The 17,826-nt window shown below is 36.0% G+C and overlaps 5 protein-coding genes across 7 annotated transcripts; 2 read left to right on the plus strand and 3 right to left on the minus strand.

The window, feature by feature from the left end:
• Window positions 1-550: 550 nt before the first annotated feature.
• Window positions 551-5,329, minus strand: LOC108563552 (importin-5). Its single transcript, XM_017922259.1, has 7 exons — window positions 5,048-5,329; window positions 3,914-4,225; window positions 2,389-3,852; window positions 2,151-2,331; window positions 1,355-2,094; window positions 964-1,288; window positions 551-902 (listed from the first exon to the last, which is right to left on the minus strand). Exons 1-7 carry the CDS (start codon window positions 5,126-5,128, stop codon window positions 685-687), a joined length of 3,321 nt encoding a protein of 1,106 aa, XP_017777748.1. The 5' UTR covers window positions 5,129-5,329; the 3' UTR covers window positions 551-684.
• A 416-nt stretch (window positions 5,330-5,745) lies between these two features.
• Window positions 5,746-7,885, plus strand: LOC108563562 (nucleolar GTP-binding protein 2). Its single transcript, XM_017922274.1, has 3 exons — window positions 5,746-5,851; window positions 5,906-6,824; window positions 6,888-7,885. Exons 2-3 carry the CDS (start codon window positions 5,906-5,908, stop codon window positions 7,859-7,861), a joined length of 1,893 nt encoding a protein of 630 aa, XP_017777763.1. The 5' UTR covers window positions 5,746-5,851; the 3' UTR covers window positions 7,862-7,885.
• Window positions 7,886-7,911: 26 nt separating this feature from the next.
• On the minus strand, window positions 7,912-10,102 carry LOC108563563 (pre-mRNA 3'-end-processing factor FIP1). 2 transcript variants are annotated; one of them, XM_017922276.1, is made up of 6 exons: window positions 9,904-10,102; window positions 9,260-9,726; window positions 8,973-9,061; window positions 8,833-8,888; window positions 8,595-8,760; window positions 7,912-8,258 (listed from the first exon to the last, which is right to left on the minus strand). In XM_017922276.1, exons 1-6 carry the CDS (start codon window positions 10,051-10,053, stop codon window positions 7,939-7,941), a joined length of 1,248 nt encoding a protein of 415 aa, XP_017777765.1. In that variant the 5' UTR covers window positions 10,054-10,102; the 3' UTR covers window positions 7,912-7,938. The 2 variants fall into 2 exon arrangements, with proteins under 2 accessions (XP_017777765.1, XP_017777764.1); XM_017922275.1 differs by having other exon boundaries at window positions 8,833-9,061.
• A 238-nt stretch (window positions 10,103-10,340) lies between these two features.
• LOC108563542 (protein crooked neck) lies at window positions 10,341-12,599 on the plus strand. Its single transcript, XM_017922244.1, has 2 exons — window positions 10,341-10,485; window positions 10,546-12,599. The coding sequence occupies exons 1-2, from the start codon at window positions 10,447-10,449 to the stop codon at window positions 12,529-12,531; spliced, it is 2,025 nt and encodes a 674-aa protein (XP_017777733.1). The 5' UTR covers window positions 10,341-10,446; the 3' UTR covers window positions 12,532-12,599.
• Window positions 12,600-12,846: 247 nt separating this feature from the next.
• Window positions 12,847-17,458, minus strand: LOC108563544. 2 transcript variants are annotated; one of them, XM_017922249.1, is made up of 6 exons: window positions 17,440-17,458; window positions 15,479-15,874; window positions 13,758-13,903; window positions 13,536-13,699; window positions 13,301-13,473; window positions 12,847-13,217 (listed from the first exon to the last, which is right to left on the minus strand). In XM_017922249.1, the coding sequence occupies exons 2-6, from the start codon at window positions 15,506-15,508 to the stop codon at window positions 13,011-13,013; spliced, it is 720 nt and encodes a 239-aa protein (XP_017777738.1). In that variant the 5' UTR covers window positions 15,509-15,874; window positions 17,440-17,458; the 3' UTR covers window positions 12,847-13,010. The 2 variants fall into 2 exon arrangements, with proteins under 2 accessions (XP_017777738.1, XP_017777737.1); XM_017922248.1 differs by lacking the exon at window positions 17,440-17,458 and having other exon boundaries at window positions 15,479-16,056.
• Between the last annotated feature and the right edge of the window lie 368 nt (window positions 17,459-17,826).

A 17,826-nucleotide genomic window follows, 5' to 3' on the forward strand; every position in this document is an offset into this window, starting at 1 on the left:
ACTAAACCAAACAAAACACCACGTGGCTTAACAAGAAATAGAGGTAAAGCTTAAATTTTTGGTTTCTCATAAAATAAGATTTTCGGAATGTAACTGGAACGCCTATATAGTACAAGAGAAAGTCGAAAGATGTAGGAATTCTTGGAAAAATGAAATGAATAGAAGGAAAATAGATTTGTATGAAGTAATCAAAAAATTTATTGTTTTATATAGACAAAAATATCATTCGAACATATCGAAAGAAGTATCACATAGAGTTGCATTCTCTATAATTATACATGGATATCCAAAATGGAAAATCGACCAACAGCAGTTGGAAGAAGTCCAATCAAAAAAAAAAAAATATACGCAAGGTAAAATGTTTAAAAAATGTGGTGTACCTTTTCGAAACGGAAACTTAATAAGAAACATACGTTAACTAGCATAGAATTATTAATTTAACAAATCGCATAATATGTAACATATAAAACGTAATTTATATATTCAAAAATATTATTTTTTTTATATATATTTATATATGTATATAAAATTAAATATTATTTTAGTTTCGTTTCAACAGAAAAGGAAACTATTCAATTTTGGACACAAGCTGCAGACATCCGTGTATACTTGTTTTTTTCTGTTTTATTTAAAGAATTTTATGAGAAAAGAAAGGAATAATTAAAATGTATAAACGTAAGGTTGCTAACAAGCAGGTGGTGTATGCAAAGCTATGTGTAATGCTTGCTGAAGTTCCGGTCTCAAAGCCGATAAAATACCTTGGAAAAGTTGTTCATTGCTTTGCACTTGCCTAATTATATTTAATACTCTTACACTCTCTGGTTTAGAAGCATCTAAAGCTTCGCGGTAAAAAGCCTCTGCGAATATAGATATTATTCTAGGAACGTTGTCGTTTCCAGCACCTGAAAGACATTAATAATGTTAATATTGTTCATAATTTAAACGTATAAATAGTCAATTTACCTAATATAATTTGATTATTCTGTTCAATAAGGTCGCACAAATAACCGTAAACGTGCGGTGCTTCGTCGGCGTCTTCTACAACCGGCAACCAGCTGAACCAAATTGGCAAAAGCTCATCCAAGTTGATAGCGGATGCGTTGTATTTCATAATTTTAGTGACCGCAGCGATGGCATTTTCCGTTGGATTGATGTTCCTCATATCTCTGGATTCGGGATCGGCAATCAGTTCAATCAAGTGGGGAATGGCTTTGGCTAACTCTCCAGCAAACTGTTCCCCACCGAATTCGGCTAACACGCCCCAACCATAGGCAGCAGCCTGCCTAACCTACATACATAATTGATGAATTAGTACAAACAGAATTAGATGCAACAATTAGATTTGCAATCTTACCTCAGGCATTTTGTCTTTAATGTAAACAGCGAGCGGCTGCAAGAAGAAACTCTGATATTTCACGCAGGCCGGACCGGTAAATTCGATAACATCATCGAAGATGCAAAGTCCCCATTGGTGGTCGGCCCAAGGTCTTTGCGGTAACAACAAATTGACGAAATGGGAACATATTTGATCGAAGAACGGTAAGAAAGTTTCTCTGTATGTAGTGAAGAGCGAGTGCAAAACGTCGCTGATTTTACTTAAAACGAAGATATCATCGGTTTCCTCATCCTCCAGCTGTTCCTGAACAACCTCATCGTAATCCTCATCCAAATGTTTCTTCTGTCTGTCTTGGCTTCTTTCGAAATGTTCGGTCAACAACTTATTCATAATTTTCAATAACTCATCCATCATTTCCTTGTCAAGACAACCGGCACCAAGAGTCTCGATGCAGCCAGACAACGAAGCCAGAATTTCGTATAAAACGTCGTTTTCGGGTTCAGTATTTAGAGAATTCAAGAGCTCGGGTGCTACATATCTCCACATGCCTTCAACGAATGCAGGTCCCTTGATGGTCGCGCATTGCAGAAGGTATGGTAAGGATTCAGCGGCGGCAGTACGCACTCCGTCATGGAAGTAAAATTTGAGCATGGGCACCATTAATTTTACTACTTGTTCAGTATAATCGGCAAATCCTTCTTTCAATTCTCTGGCATAACAAACCAGCATCATGCAAGCAGCAGCTTTGTCCTCCAATCCTATGCAAATGAATATTTATTAATACATTAATGCAATAATAGTTACACAATATTACCTGCAGTTCTGATTCCAAAGTTCTGCTGTTCACCAAGAGAGACAAATTGCCAGTCGACGTCTCCTTCGACACCTTGCATATCTTCATTATCCAGTAAGGCCACTTCTGGTTTCAAGGAAGCAGTTCTCATAACAGGTCCCATGACCAGCGGTAAATATTGCTCGAATCTCTTCCCAAGAACCTAATCATATTAGAACATTAAAATCAAATTCAAACAATAATATCGATATGGACTTACTTTACAGATACGAGACCAAGCAGATATCAAATAGCTGGTCTGAGGATCATCGTCAGGTAACTCTGATCCTTCTCCGTGAGTTTTCAAAAGCAAGTCCATAACTTCACTAGCGTCGGGCAAGAATTTTTCAGTTCCTACAGCCAAGCCAATCAAAGATACACATTCGATGGTCTTTCCGCGCAATAGTTTCAGTTCATCTTTGTTTGCATTCTGAATAATGTACTTTAAGCAAGGCATTAATCTATCGTAATATGCAATAAACTCTTTCTCAGCAGTATCTGCTACACTTGCAATAGTGGTTACTACTTGTTCGAGTACCAGTTTCGTACCCTTCTCTACCAACTCTTTGAATTTCGCAGTTAAAATACCCTCCAAACGGGCCATCATGCCATCCAAATATCCTGTGAGGATGTGCTTCGGGCAGTCCTCAGAGAAGTTTACAAGTGCAGCGCCGGCATGAGCTTGAACTCTTGGATTTCCGTTATCGTCCAAAAGCATAAGCAAAGCAGGGATAACTCTCTCGTGGAATTTCTTTTGCAGAATAGGTGCAAAGTCCGTCGACATCTGTCCAACCGCATTGCAAGCCGCGTAACGTACCCGTGGATGAGGATCTTGTAAATAACCCAATACTCCGTTCATTACACCAGCCACTCCGTCCATAATTTGAGGCAACATCGTCTCCATCTGCTTGTTGCAACCTTCTCCGACGGCACTCAGTGCCATCAGCGCGGCATGCCTCTGCTTCCAATCCGCACTGAGCAACATAGCCGGTATATTCTGAGTTACCAAAGGCAGAATTGTTTTACCTCCCAAACCGCATGCTAATCTATCTAAGGCCGCTTCAGCTACTACATTATTGCAATCGTTATCTTCATCCAAGAGTTCATCGGCCACTGCCCATTCTTCCTCCTCTTCCAAATCGGACATCATGTGTAAAATCAAAGGCACTAATTGTTCAATGTATGTATTGGCAGATTTCCTGACCATGGCTGGAGCCATTTCTGATAAGGTGACCATCGTTTCTAACGCAAGCTGCCTCCAGCTATCCATTGTGTTTGGATCACTGAAAACCTTCGTACAGATATCGAAAATAGGTAGCAGCTGTGGTCTCAAATATTTCGGTGTATTCTCAGCCATGTCAATCAGAACTTTCAGCAACGTGTCATCGTCCTGCTTTTGGATGCTCTCAGCGATAACATTCAACATGGGGGGTAATAGGTCAGCAAAGTGTTTGAATACTTGGGTCTCTTTCTCGTGAATTAAAATAAAAGCACCGACGGCGCGTACCGCCTGGAACCTGACCTCGTAGGAATCGGCCAACTGCAAACTCTGCTGCAGCATTTGCTTGATGAGATCCAAGTAATTTATTTGTTGATTGCCGAAAACGCCAGGAACTGATGTGAACATTTGCAAAGCGGCCTCTTTAAGGATCACGTTAGGAGCGTTCGCGCATTGGAAAAGAAACTGAAATGATAATGTGTTTGATTAGTACGTTACAAATGGATCACGGATGGTCAGGTATTACCTGCAGGAATTCCGGCCACTGATTGTTACCATCATCGTCAATGAGATTTCTGGCTACTTCGGACGCAACATCGCAGACTTTATGTCTCAACTGATTCGATTGATCCAATTGAATTCCGAGGAGGATTTGTTCTTTGAGTTGAGCTTGACTCTCTGGCGGCAGTTTTGGGAAAAACTCGGAGAAGTCGGTGGAGAAAAGACGTCGCAATAGGACGGCGGACATCTGCCGAGATTCCTCGCCCAGCGAGGCATTGTGGATGGCTGCCAATAAGTGACTCACCTTTGACTCAATAGGTAAATTCGAGTAAGTTTCCTGAAAATCAAAAAAAATAACAATACTGTCTAAATGGAAACAAATAAAAAAAAAATAGCTTAAATTGAACTTGTATTAGCAACATCTAATATAAATTATAAATAATTAGCTAATCCTCTTTGGCAAAACAGGATGCTTTAATCTTTGCGTCAAAGGTTATCAAGTTTATTATAGGTAGCAACTAATTAATTCCAAGCACATGGTAATCTGCATATGGAAATGTTTACCTAATATTTTTCAAGTTAATATTCAAGATGCTTTATCTGATTAACAGAGAATATTTAAATGTTGGTGATTTGTAACATGTAATGGTGATAGCTTGAATCCATTTCAGTATGGAAAAAGTTTCAATTAATATATTTCCTATTTATAGAACAAATGGCATCAATTGACATTGCATGCACATGTACTGATGTATAAATAAATTACAAAAATAAATAAAGAAGATGCATGGTTAAAATTAAATTTAGGGGTTGGATTATTGGCGGGAAATAATTTGATAATGTAACCACCAAAATAAATCATCCCTATTTGCGGCTTTTCTCGTATTGCGAGAAGATAATTCGGTCACGTCACGATGTTGCGATTGGCCGGAATTGGACACAAATTGTACAGTTACTCCTCGATATGGTATAGCGGTACAAAAAAAGGCATGGAGATTGTCCACCAATGAATCATTCCGGGTTAATTGTACAGCCATGCTTGAATGTTCACGTTTTTACAGAGGAACGCTGTTCGGCGAATATATGAATTTCCATACATTGCCAAGTCGCAAATTTTCCAACATAAATAATACAAATTAAATAAAATCGATTTACATACCTCAGCTTGAGATCGAACATTATTATCGGTTGATAAAAGTGTGGACAAAAGTACATGAAATTGCTCCTGATCGGCGGCCATGGTCCCTCCACATGAAAGACTGACTAAAGGATACCAACAATCCGACTTGCTCCCAGAAATACACTAGGCCAAAATGAACACGCAATAATCTTGAAACCGATACCGATGAACCATAAAATGTCAAAATATACTTCAAATCCGTAAAAACTTTTAAATTTTGTTTTCCAATGGGCAAATGGCTTCCCCTGATTTAAGGCTACAATTGTACGAAGATACAAAGAAAAAGCAATTTAAAATAAATATTGCATATTCTTAATTTGCATATTTATTCAACAAAAATTAAACATTTATGAAAAAATAAGTTCGGAAAACAATTTTTTATTCAATTATAAGTATTGATTTTAAGTTTAATATGCAAATTTATTCGTATTTTTATAAAAACATTTTAATTACAGATTAGTCTAGGCTTAAGCTTATTTAGTTAAGCTTAACTAAAAACATTAAGATATAAAATAAACTAAATAATCTTATTAATAACTATTGATTATTGATAATTATTATATATAAACTAAATTAATAATTAATATTTGTACAATAAAAGATTATCATTTTAGAATAATTTCAGTTGTGTGATCAGTAATGTTGGTATTCCAATATAAATTTCCATGACTACCAACATTAACTGAATGACGTTAATATCAAAATAAATAATATAGGTTATCTATGATACGCACGTGTTAATGTAATTTTTGTTCATGTTATACAATATAATAAAAATTTAAGGTAAGAGTAAATATTTAATTATTAATTTCTTCAAGTAATTAACGTTATTTGTAGATGCCTAAAACGACTTCGGCCACTGGGCCACCCCGAAAGCAGGGGATAAATCGTGCGGGGCATTCCATGAACCCGGACAGGCCTAAAGAAGGCCTGAAAGGTGTTGCCAAGCCCCGTACGAAAGGTACGATCAAGCGTTTGCAGATGTACCGAAACTTCAAAGCAAAGAGAGATAAAAGTGGAAAAATCATAACACCAGCTCCGTTCCAAGGATGGTTAAATGCAGGCACACAAGCTCGTGTTGAGCCTAGTCCTAGATGGTTTGGAAATTCTCGTGTGATATCTCAAAATGCATTACAAAAGTTTCAAACTGAAATGGGGGCAGCCATAAAAAATCCATTCCAAGTTGTTATGAAAGCTACTAATTTGCCAATAACTTTATTGAATGAGAAGGCTAAGAATGCTAGGGTACATTTGCTGGACACTGAGAGTTTTCAGAGTGTTTTTGGTCCAAAGAAAAGCAGGAAGAAGCCAAATATTCAAGTCAGAGGTATGGATGAATTGAGTGATATGGCTAATAAGAAAATGGATGATTATTCAAATGAAAAGGATTCAAATATTGTTAGAGATGATGGTGGTGTTAAGGATATGCCAAGAGATTGGGTAATGGCAGCTGGGCAGTCAAAGAGAATCTGGAATGAATTGTACAAAGTAGTTGATAGTTCTGATGTATTATTGCAAGTGTTGGATGCTAGAGATCCAATGGGAACTAGATCACCATACTTGGAAAAATATTTGAAAACAGAAAAGCCCCACAAACATCTGATATTTATTTTAAACAAAGTAGATTTAATTCCAACTTGGGTGACACAAAGATGGTTGAATTTATTGAATAAAGAATATCCAACCATTGCCTTCCATGCCAGCATGACTCATCCATTTGGAAAGGGCTCCTTAATCAATTTGTTACGTCAACTGGGTAAGTTTTTTTTTGCTAAAATAATTAAAGACATGTTTTAATATTTGGTTGCTTTGTTTTTAGGTAAATTGCATATAGACAAGAAGCAAATCTCAGTAGGATTCTTAGGATATCCTAATGTAGGAAAATCATCTGTTATAAATACTCTAAGGAGTAAGAAAGTGTGCAAAGTAGCACCAATTGCTGGTGAAACTAAAGTATGGCAATACATTACTTTAATGAAGAGGGTTTACTTGATTGATTGTCCTGGAGTTGTGTATCCATCAGCTGAAAGTGACACTGAAAAAGTGTTGAAGGGAGTCGTCCGTGTGGAATTGGTGAATAATCCGGAAGATTATATCCAACATGTTTTAGAAAGGGTAAAACCAGAGTATTTAAAGAAAACTTATAAAGTTGATGGTTGGACAACGCATATAGAATTCTTAGAGAAATTAGCATTCAAATCTGGTAAATTATTAAAGAAAGGTGAACCAGACATCACCATTGTCGCTAGAATGGTATTGAATGATTGGCAGAGAGGCAAGTTACCGTTCTTTGTGTGCCCTCCTGGATGCGAACAACCGTTGGAGCAGAATGTGGAGGAGTTACCTGTCGTACAGGATTTGCATAAAATCCGCGTGGGTTTGAGCTTCGAAGGCGAAGATAATAAGAAACTTGAACCTATTAAGAACATCGAGAAAGCTGTTCAGGAGTACAAAGAGAACGATGATTCCCAAACCGATATCGATTCGCAAGCTGACACAACAATCGATAGTCAAGCCGATTCGACAATCAACACGAACACATCGGTCGATGACGAAGATTACGATTCCGATTCATCTGATGTCAGTAATTTCTACTCTGACATGGATCAAAGTGAAGTTGCCGAAGCTACAAGCGGTGACTTCAAAGTGGAAAGCACGGGAAGTGGTGGTAAGAAACTGACGAGCAAACAACGAAGGGCATTGGAAAGGGCGACGAAGCGCAAGAAGATTGGAAGCAACTTCTACGAAGTTACTAATGTTAAGAACAGAAATAGAAACAAGAAAAAGGTTTAATATATATGATTGTGTAAAATTATTATAATTCTTTTTATTATTGAATAAAAATTAATATGTTATTCATTAAATTGTTTTTAATCGCTATCGTCGTGTCTCCTAGACTTCTTCTTTCGGTGTCTATGACTTGGACTTCTGGATCTAGACTTGTGCCTCCTAGATCTGCTTCTAGACCTATCACGTCTATGAGATCTTTCTCTGTCTCTCGGTTTCTCTGATCTACTTCGACTGCTTTCACGTTCTTCTCTTGAGTCATGTCTGGACGGTGAACCATCCTTGGCCACGGGAGGCACCATTGGTGGAGCTAAGTTAACAGGTGGCACTGGTGCCGGTACAATTGAAGGATGACCAGTGAGTGGCTTTATTTCACTTGGAGTCCAACTCTGGTTATTTGTACCTAATGAACATAAAGAGACAATGATCAGTTTTCACTCAATAATCAATTGAATATGAACATAACATCACAAACTAAATAAAATAAAATCTAAAAGGACATACCTTACAATACCTAAGATGGAAATAAGTTAGTTATGGAATGTATAAAAATGTTTACTTCAAAAGTTACTTACTAATTTTACTACCTAAGAAAATGTAAACATTTTTATAGAGTTAAGATAAAACTTAAAGATATAGTAGACACATAAAGTTAAGAAAAAATAAAAAGATTACTTACTCTACAAATTACCAAAAATACAAAAACAAATTCTACTGTGAAATATTATGCAAATCATACCCCATTGCACATCCTGAGTGGGCTCATAACCTCCATAGAATGGTTCAGGTTCAGGGTTAAATCCAAATTCTGGTTGAAACTCATCAAAGGTTGATGGCGGTGGAATACTCATGTCAGGGAATCCTGGTGGTTTTCTGCTGTATTCCCTCCTATCGGCAGTCATTACCTAAAATTATCAGTTATATAAACAGTGTAAATGACAAATATTAGGAAAGCATAGTAATTTGTGGTCACATACTTGGATTACATTTTCTTTAGGAGCATCCATTTTAGCTCCAGGTTGGGCAGCTCCTCCTATAACATCAATAGCACCAGTCATGCGACGTCCTGGAGGGGGACCGGCTTTCCGAATCCCAGCGAAATTTCCGGCATACTTACTGTTATCATTCAAAATGGGTACAGGACCCCTAGGCAATCCAATTGCATTTAATGGAACTAAGCCTACACCTGATTCATTAACGCGTATCCTAGAAGAAAGATGCCACGAATTAATTATGAAATATTTTCTTCCTTATAGAACAGGGGTGGCCAGACTTTGCAGCAAGAGCCGCATCTAAACTTATCATAATATAAAATATATATAATATAATACGAGACACTTGAAGAGCCTCACGCGGCACGCGAGCCACAGTTTGGCCATCCCTGCTATAGAACATGCAATATACCTCTTTTGTCTTTCACAGTAAGCCTTCCATGTGTCTTCATTAAATCCATAATTAAAATAATCTGTTATATCTGCTCCAGGCTTTCTCCATGGTTTATCTTCAAGTGAATCTAAATTGAATTCATTTGCAGGTACTCCATTAATCATGCCAACTTGATCAAATTCTTCTACTGTAAATTTTCCTGATTGTTGTTGAGCTATTTTAGTTTTATCTGTTGTTGAGCTTGTCAGTAAACCGCTGCGTTTAATGTTAAGTGAAGTGGAATATGCAGTAGTTGTTTTAATGTCTCCAATGACAACATTAACATCATCATCACTGTCATCATCTGAGTCCTCCCTATCAGACTGATCCCCATTTTGCTTATCTGTTTCTTCTTGTTCCATTTCTTCTTCAGGGTCTTCAATTCCAGGAGGAGCTGGTTCAGCAACTTCGGGTTCAGGTTCTGGCTCCTTGACATCGTCAACTATCTGAAAATATTATAGAAAAAATGTAAATTATCATACGTATTTTTTTGGATTTATTTTACTACTAATGTTGAAGTCATTCTTACTCTCAAAGACAACTTGATTCATTAAATTAAAATAATATAAATTTGTCATTTGTAGGAAAGCGAATAAAGTTAGGTTATCTATCAAAAATGTTACCTCTTTTTCCGTCGATGTTTCTGCTTCTTCTTTTTCAGTTTCTTCATTGGTTTCATCTTTTTCATCAGGTTTCTCTTCACTCTCGATCAGTGGTAAATCGGAAGTATCTCCATATAACCACTGATCATCACTTTCCGCATCATCAGCCATAGCTTGATGTTTTTGAACATTTGATTACTTCATTTTATTTGATTCATGTTATTAGGTTGTACTCAATCATTTACACCAACATAAAAGAAACAAAATTCCTATCTACAAAAAATATTCAGCTGATATAGCTTTTCTACTTCTATGTTAGATTCATTACTAATTTATATCATTTGAATCATATTTATTTTTATTAATAAATGATATGTTATATGATATTAAGACAATAATAAAAATTAAATTTTCGTAATTATGAAGTTGGTATCGGTGGTCTGTTGAGAATAACATATTTAACCTCAATTTTCATTAAGTATATATTGTTGATTTGTGTAACTTCGTGCCAATTATTGTATATCATTGTATATCTGTTTGTGGTTGCTGAAATAGCATAGAATCATGGAGAATAAACCACAAAAAATGCCCAAAGTGGCTAAGGTAATTATAATTATAATATTTCTGTTAGTTTCATCTTCTAAATGTTTGTTTTTACCTCAGGTGAAGAATAAAGCTCCGGCAGAGATCCAGATCACTGCTGAGCAACTGTTGCGAGAGGCAAAAGAAAGAGATTTGGAGATCCTGCCTCCTCCACCAAAACAAAAAATTTCAGATCCAGCTGAATTGGCGGATTATCAACACAGAAGGAGAAAACAGTTTGAGGATAACATTCGTAAAAATAGATCTGTTATGTCGAATTGGTTCAAGTATGCTCACTGGGAAGAATCACAAAAAGAGATCCAGAGATCTAGATCAATTTTTGAAAGAGGTTTAGATGTTGATCACAGGAATGTTACATTGTGGCTTAAATACACTGAGATGGAGATGAGGAATAAACAGGTCAATCATGCTAGAAACTTGTGGGATAGGGCAGTAACAATTTTGCCAAGGGTTAATCAATTTTGGTATAAATATACTTATATGGAGGAGATGTTAGAACATGTTGCTGGTGCCAGAGCAGTATTTGAAAGGTGGATGGAATGGCAACCTGATGAACAAGCTTGGCAGACATACATTAATTTTGAATTGAGATATCACGAGATCGACAGAGCTAGGGAAATCTACGAGCGTTTTGTTTTCACGCATCCAGAAGTTAAGAACTGGATCAAATATGCAAGATTCGAGGAAAAACACGGATTCATACATTCTTCAAGACAAGTGTACGAAAGGGCAATTCACTTTTATGGCGATGATCATTTGGATGAAAAACTGTTTATTGCGTTTGCAAGATTCGAAGAAAATCAGAAAGAGCATGAACGATCAAAAGTTATTTATAAATACGCATTAGAGCAAATCCCGAAAGAGAATGCAAAGGAACTGTATAAAGCTTACACAATCCATGAAAAGAAATATGGTGATAGGACCGGTATCGAAGATGTGATCGTTTCCAAGAGGAAATTCCAATACGAGCAAGAGATCTTAATGAACCCTACTAATTACGATGCTTGGTTCGATTTCATAAGATTGATTGAAGGCGAAGATGATCTCGAGGTTACAAGAGAAACGTACGAAAGGGCAATTGCCAATGTGCCTCCAACGAAGAATAAGCAGTTCTGGAGACGGTATATTTATTTGTGGATCAACTACGCAATCTTCGAAGAGTTGGAAGCTCAAGACTATGAAAGAGTAAGACAGGTGTACAAGGCGTGCCTCGAGATTTTACCGCATAAAATATTCACGTTCTCCAAGATTTGGTTGTTATATGCGCAATTTGAAATTAGACAGAAGAACTTAACAGCTGCAAGGAAGATATTAGGAATGTCGATTGGTATGTGTCCAAGAGATAAACTTTTCAGAGGATATATAGACTTGGAAATCCAATTGAGGGAATTCGATAGATGCCGGATACTGTATCAGAAATTCTTGGAGTTTGGTCCAGAAAATTGCGTTACTTGGATGAAATTCGCAGAGCTGGAAACATTGCTAGGTGATTACGAGAGAGCCAGATCGATTTACGAATTGGCTATTAATCAGCCAAGATTGGATATGCCTGAACTACTTTGGAAATCATATATAGATTTTGAGATTGCCCAGGACGAAACAGACAACGCGAGGAAGTTGTATGAGCGTTTGCTTGAGAGGACATTACACGTGAAAGTGTGGTTGTCGTATGCAAAGTTCGAGTTGAATATGGAGAATAGCGAGGATGGAATGAACGTAGCCTTAGCTAGGAGAATATACGAGAGGGCTAATGATAACCTGAAAAACAATCCTGAGAAAGAGGCCCGGGTGCTGCTGCTTGAGAATTGGAAGGAGTTTGAGAATACGCAAGGGGATGATATTAGTCAGACGAAGGTTAATGAGAAAATGCCGAGGAGGATTAAAAAGAGACAGAAGGTTATTGATGAAGATGGCATGGAGCAAGGATGGGAGGAGGTGTTCGATTACATCTTTCCTGAGGACGAGGCGAGCAAACCTAATCTTAAGCTGTTGGCGGCGGCAAAGAACTGGAAAAAGAACGTGTCGACAACCGACGCAGAGGAGTAATTTTATTTTATTTCAAATAAATTTCTTAAATTTAAATTTAATTTGTTTTTTAACAAACACACTTCGTGTCTCACACTTTATGTATATATTATATAAGAAATATTTTATATTAAAATGATATAAAATATTTAAATACATTTATTAAACAAACAAAAAAAAATATAAATAATATCTTACATGAATAAATAAATTAAGAAATATATATGAGCACGTATTATATGTATAAGTAGTTGCGCACGTCGACACTTTCAATAATATACAGGATTGATTAAAAAAAAGAGAAAGCATTGATAAAAGTTACGAAAATAGTATGCGTTTTTTTTTTTGAAAAGCGAAACCGGAGCGAATGTAATTAAACGAAGGTACTGTTTTACTTGCTGTACCCTATTTTAAGTACACATTAGAGCTATGTACAATATACGGATTTTCGAAATAACTTTTGCCAATGCGGACGGACGTTCGATTCCGATTCGAAATATTTATAATCTAGGTATGGCGGACATTGCGCTCGCCTCGTTGTTCGAAACTGCTGCATACTTGGGTCTGCAGACGCATCCACTTTCTACAAGGACGTAATCCTGACCCGTAAGTGTCACGGGACCCAGAGGAATCACCAGGAAGAGATACGGGACGTACGTTTGAGTGCATTCACCTCTGACGACATCGCATTCGTTGCTTTCACATACCTATAAACAATTTCATTTAATTATAGAAGAAGAAAAAAACAATTGGGTGGAAAATTGTGTGAAGAGGATGAAGAAAAACTCACCTCGAAGACCACTTGTTGCAGTAGGTCAGGGAACTTTTGTACTATGGTCACAGGTTGTCCCGAAGTCAGGGAAACTCCGTACATAGGTGCAGTCGTGTTGTACCTTGTCTTACACAGTCGGGATGGTGTCGAAGTGCATGTCGGCACCGAAGCCGAGCTGCTTGCTGCTCTACCTACATACAAATTCCCATTTCAGACAGATGTCTTACACGCAATTACGACTAGAAAGTATTACCTGATCTAGATGTAATTGGGGTTTGTAGTTCTCCTAAATTTCTTTCGTGCGCTGCAAGAAGCGCCCGTTTCGTCAATTCCGGATCGATCGTGCTTTTTGCCCTTCCGGTCCTCGAGGATCCAGTCCACACTCCCGAATTCCTAAAAGTCCTCGCAATAGCCGCCCTAAAATAGCATTAAAACTTGAATACAAGAATTTAAAAAAATAAATAAATACACTTACGAAGGATACTGCATGTTGTTGGGTCCAAAGCAATCCGGAGAATCCGTCATGGCATCTCCCCAAACGTACTTGAGCCCTTTGGTACCCTCGCATTTCGACGACAATTTACCGTACGTCGATGTAAACGTTAACACGATCGTCGTGATCTATAAATTGAGGAAAAATGAATTATTACCGAAATAAGGTCACAAAACCGATTACTATTTATTTAAATAATTCGTACACACTTGCCTTCGTTTATTCTATTTTTTTTCAACATTTTTCTTTTGGTATATGTATTTTTTTTTTAATCTTGAGGCAATAAAACGTGTTCGTCGCGTATTTCGAGATTGTTGGAATAGCAGTAAATTACAGTAACATTATTTATTTATAATGATGTCATCTCGATCGATAAAATACGGTACTTAAATATGAAACCGCGATGTACATTTTTCTTTTTCGCATCGGAGGATAATGGCAATTGGCCGTTGTTCGGAATTTTCAACGAAACGGATTTTCAAGTGGAAACGTGTTCCGGATGACCGAAGACATTGGCTTTTCTTATCTATGTTACTAGGAAATCCTGACCCGCTGATAATGGACTGGAAATGCGTTCGAGAATGCTCTCTGCTCCAGAAACATATTTCGCATTTCTAAATGTGCGGAACTTTGTTTTACTTTCCTCCAATTAGGGACCAATTAATTCGTCTCGTGTAATTATAACGAGTGCGACAATTTCAGTTTCGTTACTAAAAACCATTCACACTTTTTATTCAACCTACTTTCGCACATTCGTGAATCATTCCCTGAAAGTTTCTTGAAATCCAATCAGATTCTATTTAAAGGTCAGTTAACTAGAAGAAGAAAAAAACTATACACGTTGTTTAAACAAAGTCGCGTTTTTCTTTCTTAATAATTGAATTAAAAATGTATGTCAATTTATGAATTGTTAAACGGAAGACACGTTTTTATTTTTGGAAGAAAAAACGGTAACTTGCGTCGGCGTGCCCAGACATCCGTAACTGTTTTTAATTGAATGAAAGATTTATGTTAAGCTTTTTATGTAAGGTTTTTTTTTAAATATAATATTACTATGTTGAGAGCTTTGTATGCAAATGCATGGAATTCAAGAAAGAAAAAAAATGTCCGTGCGAAGAACGAGTTACGACTAAAAGGAAATACATATTAAAAAAAAGAGAAGAGAAATAAATGATGTGTGTGGACATAGCGGGACCATAATTCAAATTTGCGAACGACTAGTGGTTAATAGCCTCTTCTCGATTGCAATTTAGTGAGCAAGTGTTACGAATAGACAATTCCCCGTACGAAGATAAAACCGAGAAGACCGGTACGTTACAGCGTACACCTGTTCAGGTAAAATAAAGGTACGCTGTATAAAGTGATCATTGACCTCCAAGTAACTGTACTCTACCATCGATGTGGGCAAAGGGGCAAATATTTTGAATATTGATGAATTATCAACCGTAACTTAGTCATCGACCACACATCCTTTTATTTCGGTTAACGCGTTAACCTCATTACTATATTGGGTTAACAGGATTCGTGTTAATACTACTAATCATAATGGTAACCGTGTGGAGGAGAGGAACGAACGAAAGAAAGAAAAAAAAAGAAGCACGCGAAGAAGAAGAATGAGAAGAAGTCGACCTGGTTTTTGTTCTCGCTTCTCATAACAATTCAATTACCAGGAAAAAGGAACAAATGGAACATGGAATACTTACTAATAAACACTGCCTGCACGCTTTTCCCATCGTGAAATTTGTTCTTGAAGATTTTTGTTATATATATGTTAATATATCTATCCGTATATGATTACTAAATGCGACACAATACTGTTCATTAATTATCACTTAATTCATGTTTTCTTTGAATTGCTCTTTTCGAAAAACTTGAATTTGAAAATTGTTCACTTTTGAAGTCTCTCACTCAGGAACTTGAATTCGAATCGGTCGATGGTCGGCGTCGGAGGAGCAGCAACACTACACGAAGGATGCGATGTTATTTTCTAGTAAAGTATGCCATAAGACTGATGTGGTCGTCGTCGCTTTGATGTGTCTGCTGCAGGAATTTATACGTGTTCGTCTTTCGCTCTTGAACTTGACTTAACTGCGCGTACTCTAAATAGGAAATGATAATAGTTGTTATAACTTACTTCGTTGTTGGGTAGACACACAGCACGTATTAGTGGGGATAATGGTACTTCAAAATCGTTACAATATGAAAAGAAACTTGGTAACTGGTTGCTCGAAGCACAAATAAATATAATAAATATCCACTAGTCATCGACGCGACGTTACTGTACTTAACGGAAGAAATCAAATAATTAAATAATTGACACAATTGCGACGATTCGAAAAGGAAGTTGCAATAATCGCTTCCTTATATTTGCAGCTTAGCAAAGTCGAAAGAAACAATTGAGGTTTTAATATACTTAGATTATTGACTTTATACCCTACATACATTACAAATTTATATTAAACTAATTACAAATAAAATAAAAAATAATTCAATTATCAATTTGTATACTTTAACTGTTTAACTGTTGTAGTTTAATTAAAGAGAGTTTCAACTCTGAATTTCTTATTAGGAATTTTTTAAATGACTATCGACCATCAGTGGTGTACTAAATACCATTTAAAGTGCTCCTGATAATAAATTATAATCACCGAGACATTAAGTCTGGACAGATTTATTGTTGACACAAATGTTGGAAATCTCCTTATAAAGCAATAATTACGTCCATAAACACGGTCCATTGCCGACTCCACATATTTAATAATACGTTGCTCAGAGTTTTAATTAATTAGAGTTTGCCGTTCTTAATCGCACCTAACGGTACATCAAAGTTGGGATCTTTATCAAAGACAATTCCATTATATTATCCAATATAAATATATTGTCAACTATTTGTTCACCGTTAATTGGAAAATGAACCAAGTTCTTATTAAATATTGTCCATCGATTATTGTTTACACGTTTCCATTGAACTTAGCGGTAATGCGAATTTTTTTTTTGCAAAGCAAATTTATATAAACGATATATATATATGTATGTATATTGAACTACTCTCGTTAGCGTCGAGACATAGTTTCCGAGTGGGAATTGGACTTCCATTCAAGTAGTAATTACAACGTTAATTAACATTGGAAAAGACGCACGAAGTTATTTTCTTTGAATTTAATAGACTTTCTTGGTGCTGTTTTCTCTAATTTCTCTAAATTTACAATATAATAATTACTATGCAAATTGTATCAAGTTATCAATGTTATTTATTAATCTATATATGTTACGATTAAATGATAAAGTTGTATAGTTTATAACAGAATACAACAATCTATTAGATTAAATAAGATATTGAAACATGATATTTGTTTACGTATCAATTGAAGATATACTTAAGATACTAATTATAATTTCAAACATTAAAAATGAGTCATATATAAACTTAAGATGACCTAACCTCGCCAAATATGTAAAAGTTTCAGTATTGATATAAGATTAGCAATACCAGAATTATAGTTTATATACGTATCAAGAACTGTTGCTATTTTAAAAGTAAATGCAATTCGAAATGCGCAAAATATTTTTTAGTTTGAAATCTAGTTTTAATATCCTTACTCAAATATCTAAGAATGCGCTCTAAGAGAAGTGATTGTAATGCGTACATATTTACCTTACTTACACAATTATATATACACATTCAGATTCTAGATAAAAGCATGTTTTTTTTTTGTATGTATGTAAACTTACATACTTCTATCACAATGACATAGCTTGAATGCGTATGGGATCTTGTGTCGAGGTCGCATTGTCTGCAGATAATGTGTTTTGTTTAAGACATTTTTAAGGTCGTTACCAATTCGACTTATACTTACTAAATGCTTCTGAAAAAAAGTCGTAAACAAATGTTAGTCATATGAGCATCTAAATCATATTGAAATTTGTGAAATACATCGTAATACAAATACTTACTTTCAATGTTAATTATCACATAACAACAAATAATGTTAGGTAATAATTACTTAATATTAAAATTCTCGGCAATTCAATATTGTTGTTCATGTGCGAA

Source organism: Nicrophorus vespilloides, unplaced genomic scaffold (assembly GCF_001412225.1).
Source record: "Nicrophorus vespilloides isolate i.1.1-1 unplaced genomic scaffold, Nicve_v1.0, whole genome shotgun sequence".
Classification (NCBI taxonomy): Eukaryota; Metazoa; Arthropoda; class Insecta; order Coleoptera; family Silphidae; genus Nicrophorus; species Nicrophorus vespilloides.